Here is a 10,795-nt window from a genome sequence, read left to right as displayed (position 1 = left end):
GGAAGAGAGGTATTTATCACTGTGATTTGTGGTAAAGGCAGCACAGGTCAGGGTCAGTGGTTCTCTTTCAAGTTCTTTGGCATGCTGGTGACTGAGCCCTGCATAGGTGTCCTAAATTTAGATTCAAATGGGGAATTTTATCTTTGCCACACTTGAGGACAGATGTACATGTCAGGAGAAGTATTGAGATGAAGGGTTGAGGAACTCTGTGTCGAGTGGGGAGTCTGGTCACTGCATGGGAGGGATGAGAATTTATTAAGGTGTTCTTAAAGGGAACAAGTCTAGTAGAATTGGCAAAAACTTCACCTTGTATACAGATATGTGAGTGCATTTAGGGTTTTGTGAGTGGTTATCCTCAGAAAGGGATGGTCCTGTAGAGTAACCAAGAGAATGCTAATTACGGGTGAATTCAAGCCCCTCTGTATAAACTGCCAAATGTTCTTAAATTTGTGGTTCTGCTAATGCAATAAGGTTGACTACCAACGACAAGCTTAATTGTTAGCTTGTCCTGATATGCATGAGCTCAGTTTAGAGTCAGATTTTAAGTCCAAGCTATTAATGAGTATTCTAATTTCTCAATTTATTCAGTCTGCAAGTTTCTATTGTGCACCTACTAGATAACAGACACTGTAAATAGGTGCTGGGAAAATAGCACATGGAAGACATAATCTCTACCAATCTCATTGGAGCTTACAATCTGCATTGCCAAAGTACATAATTCACAAAAATACAGTGTGAGCTGTAAAGTACAGCACGCTGATGTCTTTTAGATTGAGGTTCAGGGACAGTTATTAGAGAAAGGACATTTAAGCTGAGATCTAAGAGATGGCTAAGAACGGACCAGGCAGAGGAACAACATGAAAAAGCTACTGAGACAATATGAGAACTTGGTGGATTCCAGCAGCCTAAGAGACCAGTGCGTGTGGAATCTAGAAGCAAGGATGTGAGTGTAAGAACAGGAGTCCAAGAGGTAAAGGCTGGGATCAGGCAGGGCCTTTTAAGCCCTGCAAGATGGTTTTTTTTTCCAGTAACAATGGGAAACTACTGCAATAATTTTTTATCAGGGAATTGTCAAGATCTGATTTATAATTCAGTCACTGATACCATACCAAGAAGATTCTTCATCCCCAGTAACAGTGCATCTTCTTCTCAAAGTTCAAGCAACTGTATAAAGAACTATGAGTGTCTAAATTCTATGGTATTTGCTTTTGGGTTTAGCATTTTTAAATTCTAAAGCTAGGTCGAATTCAAACAAACAAAACCCCTGGTCAGTCAGATCTGTGTCTTAAACTTTTCTTCCTAGAGTTCCTGTGAATGAATTTTATTCTTGCTGTCCACAACAATGCCAGCCATAGGAAACTAAAAAATAAACTGGACATTCAAGCAGAAAAGCTTTCATAATGAATCCCCAAAGAAAATAGTTACATTATTGGGAAAGAGTGCTCCCTCCCAACCCTACCCAGACTGATGTTTATATCCCAGCAACTGGGCTATTACAGAAACATCTGTTCCTGACATTGTTCAACTACTTAACCAAAGAGAAGAACAGACCTCAAGAGAATGCTCAATAATGGGGGGGGGGGGGGGAAGAACAAGGATTTATAATTAAATAGTATATAGGATCCCATTATGCTGGAGTCCAATAATCCAAAAGCTACATACACAAAATTATGCATTATTCTTCAAAGAGCATCTGTGGTTCTAATTCTCAAAGGGTCTATGATCGAAAAAAGATTAAGAACCACTGAAATAGCAATTTCTTCCTGAGCTACTGTGATCACCATTAATAATTTCTTATAAAACTGAAGGGATAAGACACATCTGAGTTTTAGTTATTTGTTCTAAAGCTTTAGTAAATGATGTGTTCAAGTAAGCAATTACATGAAACAAAACCAAATTTTTGATCTAAAGTTCAGATGGAGGGTAGAGTCAACATGATGGGTAAAGACCTATTTCACATTCAAAGTTTAGTCTTTGAAAGAATAGAAGGGAAGAACCCAAGTTAACAAAAACAGTAAAAAAAAAACCAAACAACAAAAAACAAGCCAAGTCATAAAAGATATCAATTCTATCTCCAACAAGAATGGCACATTTACCACCAGGCAAAGTATTTATAAAGGTAGTTTGTGTTTAAGAACGTAACACTTTGGGTGATTAAAAAGTTTCTCCTCTTTGGGTGAAACCTGCATAAGGCTTTACAGATGACCAACAATGAATCATACTGCATACTGTGTTAGTTCTGAATACCTACTTCTAGCTTTTCATGATCTTTTCCTCCAGTAGGAAACCACAATTGAGTCCAAAGTCCGATTCCACTATGTCTAGGGGTAGAGTCAATTCAAACTTGACCCTCATTTGTATTATTTGGATCACTGCAAAAACATCTAGGGATCAAAGAGAATGTCTGGTGCGGTGTCACGGTGGTGAAGGGTGTTGTACGTTGGAATTTGGCACAGTTTCCTTAAAGGTCCTTGAAAATTCACGTGCAGAAGGTCTGGCAGTATCTTCTGTAAACTTTAGTGTTGCCATATTTCTGAAGGAGCTCTTGGGCCTGCTGCTGCATGTCCTGGGTTACGCTGCCAGGACACTGGGCCCCGATGTGAAGCAGAATGAGACAGCACTCCAGCACATCTGGGAATGGCCAGATCTGAAAGGGGACACAAGGATGAACAAGGAAGCATTTGGAGGACTCACAAATACCTGTACAGAAGGCACCAGCAACTCAAAGTCTCATCTAGTGACACTACTCAGGCACGGCTGAACTGAGGAAGGCTCTTCCTCAGTAACTCTAAGGGTAGATGATACTCAAAACTGGGAGGGCTCAGACTGGGGTATCCTTCTCAAATGACAGAATCATCTTCTAGAGCCCTACTCAATTCATTCAAAACATGACTCTCCTCTAATACCAGGGCCACATTCAAATATACCTATCCATCTGTAAGCTATCAAATACATGGTACCAATTTTAATTTTATTTTACTTCCCAGATGCAAAATGTGTTCCATTTCTCTGAAGACCGAGGTATAAAATTGCTTGTGTTGTCAATAATCCTATTCTCACAAAACATTTTAGTTAACCCAAGACAACAGGATCCTAAATTTTTAAGCATATACAAATGTGTAGCAATTTTATAAATGGAACACAAAATTAGATGACCTTAAAGAATTTGGTCCAGTCAGTGGATAATATAAACAATAATGTTTTATTAAATGAACTGATATCTTACCTTAACACTCTCAGGAAATTTAGCTATTCTCTCATTTGCCTCCGTAAGACTTTTGGTTAATTCAGGCAGAGAAAGTGGCTGATTTTTTTCTTCTTTACTGGTAACAATAAAAAAAAAAATTACAAGTCATATGCCTTGCCCCACAAAACTTTTAACTGTTACCCTATAAATAAAATTCTTTTGTTATCTCTTTCATCTTTAATACAAAGGTCAAGAGGAGGGAATTTAATGTGATGTGATACGAAGTTTTCAAAGTGAAATATCATTCCTCACCATTTGCCAAATCCCCACTTCTTAGATACATAGCTCTAATGAAAAGTTAGGCCCTTCAGGGGATTCGATCTGCAGCTAAGTACACAAAGCCTGGATTTCTCTGGGGAATGGTTAGACACAGCTCAGGCTCCTAACTGTTGTTATATGGATGCACATTCTTCTGGAAAGAGTGTCTGAATCTTCTCAAAGGAGTCCTGTGATCCAAAGGTTAAGAGCTGCTGAGTTAGAAAGATTTTTAGTGTTTTTCTTGTTACTAAAACCTAGTAACTGCCTAGAGTGTGATAGCTTACTGGAGAAGTGACTCAAAACTCTAACTCAAGATTTCAATGGGACTATTTTTACAGCAATAAATGTATAAGGGCTTCAAAACATTTTAGTTTTTTTTTTTTTTTTTACAGTTAGTAATAATAGCTATCAGTTTATTGATGGTACTAGTTACAACGTTTTATTTACGCCCTGTGCTGGGGAGAAATAATCTAGGTAAAAGGCCCTCAGCATAATGACCAATCAATAATTGTTAATCACTGCAAATGCCCATAGCAGAAGACCCTGCAATATATGCAAATGAGCTCTACAGTGATTACGGATCGGCTCCTGTCATCCACCTGGGCCCTATGTTCAGTGGAAGTGATTAGGATGTTACATTCTGATCATTTGGGATTTTCTCAATTCAGTGTGCAGTTTTGTACACTGCTCTTTTTGTGTATTTTCTGGGATAGCATAGAATAATCGAAAAACCGTGGTTTTCATTAATGATACAATAATGCACTTCCATTTTACTTGGTTAATTTTTTGGGGGGAGGGGAATCTATTCATCGCCTAGAGATAAGATTTTATTGTCCTATTGTTATTTTTTACTGAGTTTTTTTTTTTTTAAGTTTTTTATTTTTATTTGAGAGAGAGAGAGAGTGCAAGCAAGAGAAGGGCAGAGAGAGAATTCCAAGCAGGTCCCATGCTCAGTACAGAGCCCAACGCCGGGGCTCAATCCCACAATGGGATCGTGACCCGAGCTGAAATCCAGAGTTGGACGCTGAACCTACTGAGCACCAGGTGTCCCTATCCTATTATTAACACTATTTGTGATTTCATTTAATTCCCCAAACAAGCAAGGTAGGAGTAGGTACTCCCAGTTGTATATATGGGAACAAATGCTCAGAAACATTAAGAATCTTGCCTGAGCTCAGTCAGCAGAGCCGGATTAGAACCCCATGTCAGACTCCAAAGCCTGTGCATTCTACATGATGGTGCCAGCAAGTGACCTGATAAAGCTCATCACATACTGATTTTTATCTGAGAAGCCAGCATGGTATTTCCAATTCCACCTTATACTTACCACTGGTTCTGAGGACTAGAGAGGGGCTGTTCTGCTACCTGCTCAGATTCATTCTTATCAGGACCATTCGTTGTGGATTTACAGACTTGACTCTTCTGGTGTTGGCGGATCATTTCTGCCAAGGTCTCTTGTACTTCAGCAACGGTTCTCTGTGAGTTTTGGAGACTGGCGTGTTTTTCTGAAAAGAGCTCTTTACAAGTGATCAGCATTTGCTCACTTTCTTCTGTGAGGCTCAAGTCTAATTCTGGAGGCCCGCTTGGCTTTGGCTGAGAAATATTAGGGTCTGTTTCTTCAGGGCTGGCACTGTCTATCTGCTGGCTTTGCTCCACAGAAGTTGTCCTTCCATGAGCAGCTCTTACCCAGACACTGGATTTAGGGCAAGGCTTGGAGAGAGACCACCAGAATTCATACAGACGTCCATAAATAAAAAAGGCCTCCAAACTTTTGAAAGCTGGTGTGGTAGGGGACTGATGTTCACCCAGTGTGTCTCTTAGGTGGTCACAGCCTAGAAGAAGAGAAGGATTTAGGGTTGTGCATTTCTGTTTCTGCTAGATACACATTCCTCTTCCCGTTACGTTTCCTATCACCCAAGGGGCAGAGCTCAAGAACAAGGACAGCACTGATCCATGGGGTTACATGCTTTTCACCTAAAGCCAATCAGAGCTAAACATCTCCTGACCTAGGACAGCGTTCTTGTTGCTGTAGTCTGCGAGTCAATCAAAGCATTACAGAAAAAGTATTCCATCTTCCTATGAAAGCTCTGGGGTATGATCTCACTATGTCTCTGAAAAATCAGTGATTTAGTTTAGTGACTAAGTATGCAGTTCAAAGAATGTCCCTTCTGTTGTGCTTCTCCATTCTTTTTTTTTTTTTTTAAGTCTATTTATTTATTTAATGTAATCTCTACACCTAATGTGGGGCTTGAACTCACGACCCTGAGATCAAGAGCTGCATGCTCTTCCAACTGAGCCAGCCAGGCGCCCCATGTGCTTCTCCATTCTTAACTTCTGAGCACATTGCTATTTCTCTTAAACCATGGAGAAAAATCTGTAGAAGGCAGCAAGGTAGGTAAGGTAGGTAGGGCCAGGTAAAGGAAAACAGCTTAGCCGTTCTGGCCCCCTCTTAGGAGCTTGGGTAAGAGAATTCAAACTTGGTGCTAAATGACACAACTGGCCAGTCTCTTTCAATAATGTTTGTATTCCTGGTGCTACACCATCGGTGGTGTTTACATCATCCATTAGTAGGCATGCTCCGGCAAAGGTTGGGGTCATTTACCCTCAGGAAGAAAGGCTGAGTGCACTTCCTGCATGATGGTGAAGTTTCCAGAGTCGTAGCTCCGGACCACAGCCCGAAGCAGGGCTTCCACAGCCACGTCCCAGGAGGCCACCTGCTGGCTTAGCACTGCCAACGTCAGATCATGGCAAATATGAAGCAGAAGCTGGAGGGAAAAGCCAGAGTTTCAGTTAAACATTCTTGCACAGCAAGCACTGGGATGATACAGAAATATTCCTATTGACTGCACTTGGAAGGAAGGACACAGTGCAAGTTTAAGAAAGGTCCTTCTGTCTCCATCACCCATTTTTGCTTCCCTGAGAAACTTCCATATCTAGTTGCACAGCAACATACCTTGTCTGGTGTTAAAGTCTGTTCATGCTAAAAAAAAATGCTGTGACATTTACATTTAATTAAAAAGTGAGTTTCAGAACTAAAAGCTGTAATTCAACCAACCAACCCGGAGTACAATTAAGAAAATTGTACAAGTAAGAAAATTTATCAGTTTTAAGTGAGCCATTTGATGAATTTTGATAAATACACGTATCTCTATAGATACACATGCTACAATCACCACCACGATCAAGACAGAACATTTTCGTCACTGCAGAATATTCCCATATGCCCCTTTGCAGGCATTCCTCTCTCCCCACCCCCTGCAACCCCTCACCTGGTTTTTGTCACTATAAATTTTGTCTTTTCTAGAATTCAGATAAATGGAACCACAGCGTGTAGTCTTTTGTGTCTTGGTTCTTTCACTTACCATAATGCTTTCCAGATTTACCAGTATGATTTGTATATCACTAGCTTGTTCCTTTGTATTGCTGCACGTATAGTATTCCACTGTCTGGATAGGCTAGTTTGCACATCCATTCAGCAGCTGATGGATGTCTGGGTTGTTCTAGCTTTTGGCTGCTGTCCGCTAAGCTGCAACGAACAGCTGTGTACAAGGCTGTATTTCTTTTAGTGAAATATCTGGGCAGTGGGATTGCTGGGTCACTGGGCACGTCTATATTTAACTTAATAGGAAACTGCCAAACTGTTTCCCAAGGTGCTATATTATCATTTGAGGAAGTCTCATTCCTCAAAAATAAATGAGCCTTCCTCCATTTTCAAAAGAAAAAGCAGATAAATTGACATACATTTATAGGATGGGTATAGCTGCTATAATGAATCAACCTTATCTCTCTGCATCAATACAGATAGATTTTACAAACTGGTCACTGAAGTGAGGCAAAAAATAATACTATGAGTGACCTAGGGGCTGACTTTGGTAAGCTAGGAAAGGAGAATGGGACCAAAGGAAGGTCCGGGACACCAGGGACTTCAAACTTACTTTATTTCTTTTACTAAAAACTAGAAGAATATATGCAAAATAAAACCAAAAAAACTCTATGAAGCAAAATGACAAATCACGTGAACTCTGGTAATTCCTGGTTGATGAGTACTATATTTTTCTCTGTGTTTTTGTGTAGGTTTAGGCTTTTTTTTTTTTTTTTAAAGAGAATACTGATCTAAGACTAACTTCAAAGCTAAAGGGCCTTAATTAGTCTTGAAGGGATCTTTCCAGGTTGCCTGTGCCTGCCTTAGTCTTTTCTGAAATGCAAACTGGCATTCAGTTGGTTTCCTTATTATACTAGACGTGGATTAAGGAAGGCTTACTGCAGAGTGCAGACAGGGTACCTGTTTGGAGGGAGTGTTATTTGTAGCAGATGGGTACTTGATAGTTTGCAGCTGCTGTAATGCTGCCTGGTACTGCTCTGGGGTCTCCAGGCTGAAGGTGCTCTTCCATACTGCAGTCACCCTCTCCACGAAGGGCCCTTCAGTGCCTGCAGCCCACACATTGTAGGAAGAACTTTTGCCCTCCGAAAGCTGCCTTTCCTCCAGGCGCTTGGACAGGAGCTCAAGAAGGCAAAACACCAGTCTCTGCCCCTGAAACCCAACAACAAGGACAGGAACTGTTAGGCAATGGAAGTGCCTGATTATCTCAAGAGCTCTTCTCAGTTTCTCTGTGTTCCCCATCGCATCTGCAGCAACCAGACCCTTTAGGGGGCTGCCTCTGGCCAGTGTGAGTCATTGAGTGAGGGGGCGGGGGGTAAAGAGGTGATCTAATAGACATTTTTCCAGATGCCTTTGCAGGAATCCTGGAGGTAGCCTGGAGCCCAAGCAAATAGTTTTACGACACAGAATCCCAACTACAGCCCTATCCACTGCAGTGTAGACCACATACAGGACAGTCACCTAAGACTTATGACCCAGTTTGAGAAAAGACAGCCTGGGCTCATCCAGTTCTTTCCCCCGTCCAAACTTTACATTAAGGGATACAGAAGCAAAGTGCAATGGGCAGAAGGTGCTAGAGCAGATAAGCTGTGCAGATATGACAGCTGCGGCAGGTATCGGGTGCCATGTCCCAGCAGGCTTCAGAGGAGTCAGCAAGTATCTTTCTTTTTGCTAAGACCTTCAGTTGCCATGAGGTTCACGTATACCCTTGTAACAGTATTTTCTCAGTTCGGTTTGGCAAAATATTAGCCCAAATAGCCTGACAATGACCAGAACAGCATTCTGCATAAACGTAAAGGTTTTCTTGCTTTCATAAGGATGCTTTTTAAAAGAAAAAAGAAATGCTTAAATAACCATTCTGGAATTTTTTTTTTTTGCTATGGATAAATTAAAATCTCTTTAGATTCGGTCATTTTATAAGTAACACACCAAGTGACACTGTCTTTGAGGGCATATTACTTTTGCTAGGAAGTAGCTTTCCTAGAAAGCTACTATTTTTCTTGGGTTTCAATATTTAGGTAGGAACTGTCTTTAGGTCCAGTTACTCTATTAGGGAGAGGGGAGCTTACAAAGTTCATGTTAGTATCTGAGCAGTAAAGCTATCTAAAATGTTTATGTGTTTTAGAAAATGAGAGTGCTGATGCTTTTAAAGTAATCTCAGTTTGATGCGTCAAATAAAACAGTGGTGAGTTACTCATAGTTAACCAGAAAGGGATAAACAGACATTTAACAAAATGTTGATTTCGCCACACTTCGTTATGGCTTATAGTTAAAGAGTGATGCTATCTATGGCGGAGCACCTTGATTTCTGTTGGAAATCCTCCCCTTCCTCTCCCTCTTCAAAGAAGACCTGATGACACCAATAAAGAAACACCAGACTGCTGGCTCAGGGCTATGCTGACTAAAATCGACTCATGTATGTTGTACACAAATTGATAAGGAAGGAGAATAATATGAATGATTACATTATCTCTTACTCTGAATATGGCAGTGGACAAGCCATGGTACTTCCATGGGATAGTATGGCCAGGGCTTGCTGGACACTTCTAAGGGTACCTGCCAAACTGGGACAGCTGTGCAACTGGGTTATTCATTTGGAATTTGACTAGAAAAGGACTTGTGGCCTTTCCCTCTTAAATACCTGGAGATACAAGAACAGACTGACCTTTAGACTTTCATGTAGCTTCAGTGCTTCCTGGGCTCCCACCCAGTTCCTGGCCAAAAGCAGCTCCTGGGCACATCTGAGAGCCAGGGAAGAGGACAACTCATTCTCTCCTACAATTGAAGCCAGTTCTGCAGCTGTTTTAAGTGATGCTGCGTCTCCCTTCTTGGATAAAACTTTGGCTGCATCATAAGCAGAAGCAGCCCCTAAATAGCTGTAATACAAACAAAAACCCAAAAGTGTCATGAACAGATCTCCTATACCCTCTTCCATCTCAACATAGAGAATGAGTGGCAGCATCCTACAGGGTAAGGACATACATTTGCTGAACTGAACCCAAATAGAGTTTTTATTCTCTCCCAGTTTCCTTATTTGATAGTACAGACATTACTAGAGAAAGGTGGAATTTCTGAGTCTGCTACTGAGGTTTCTTCAGTAGTTATGGTGATTTATATAAGGGAGGTGGTTTATATAAAGGATTCATTCAAGGACGATGAATCTTATGAAGCTAGCTTTAATACACATAAGGCTTTTTGTTTTCTAGTCACTTTACCTCCCCCTCTAAACTTACTACTCTGGTCCTGCTCTTCTGCATCACAGCTCTTCGATGTTTGGGTACATGCCTGTTCCCTCCAGCTTACCATTTGGCGGCCACGGCATAATGGCCGTCTTTTTCCAGGATGGCTCCCCAGGTGAGGTACAGGTCCTTCAGGATCGGGTCTTCTGGGCGCAGTCGGGCCTTGGCAACTGCAATAGCTTCCCTAGAGGCCAGAACAGATAAAAAGCCAATTTGAAAAGTCTGGAAGATAGGATAAACTGTCCCTCTTGTGTTGTTTATACTGTTCCAACTTCCTGTACAAAACCATTTTCCTGCACTATGTGGGAAGTTAAATTTTTTTTTTTTTTTTACATTTATTTATTTTTGAGAGTCAGAGAGAGACAGCGTGAGCAGGGGAGGGGCAGAGAGAGAGGGAGACACAGAAGCTGAAGCAGGCTCCAGGCTCCGAGCTCAGCACAGAGCCCAACGCGGGGCTTGAAACCATGAACCGTGAGATCATGACCTGACCAGCCGAAGTCGGACGCTCAATCGACTGAGCCACCCAGGCACCCCACGTGGGAAGTTAAAACCACATGCTGAGCTCAATTCTTCACCTGGGTCAGCAGTTCTTAACGTGTGGTCTGTGGATTCCTGGGGATCCCCAAGTCTGTCACTTGACAACCAACAGTATTTTTGCCAATGATAAATTTT

At 41.3% G+C, this 10,795-nt stretch overlaps 1 protein-coding gene across 1 annotated transcript in view; it reads right to left on the bottom strand.

The window, feature by feature from the left end:
- Window positions 1-555: 555 nt before the first annotated feature.
- The window catches only part of GEMIN5 (gem nuclear organelle associated protein 5), a 41,341-nt gene continuing 31,101 nt past the window's right edge, over window positions 556-10,795 (bottom strand). The window contains exons 22-28 of the mRNA XM_003981475.6: window positions 10,188-10,307; window positions 9,550-9,760; window positions 7,788-8,036; window positions 6,108-6,270; window positions 4,833-5,337; window positions 3,227-3,323; window positions 556-2,647 (exon numbers count right to left, since the gene is read on the bottom strand). Coding sequence (XP_003981524.3) covers window positions 2,480-2,647; window positions 3,227-3,323; window positions 4,833-5,337; window positions 6,108-6,270; window positions 7,788-8,036; window positions 9,550-9,760; window positions 10,188-10,307 — 1,513 coding nt within the window. The 3' untranslated portion in view covers window positions 556-2,479. The remainder of the gene's footprint in view (window positions 2,648-3,226; window positions 3,324-4,832; window positions 5,338-6,107; window positions 6,271-7,787; window positions 8,037-9,549; window positions 9,761-10,187; window positions 10,308-10,795) is intronic.

Source organism: Felis catus, chromosome A1, assembly GCF_018350175.1.
Source record: "Felis catus isolate Fca126 chromosome A1, F.catus_Fca126_mat1.0, whole genome shotgun sequence".
NCBI lineage: Eukaryota > Metazoa > Chordata > Mammalia > Carnivora > Felidae > Felis > Felis catus.
This window is presented reverse-complemented; position numbering and strand designations above follow the sequence as displayed.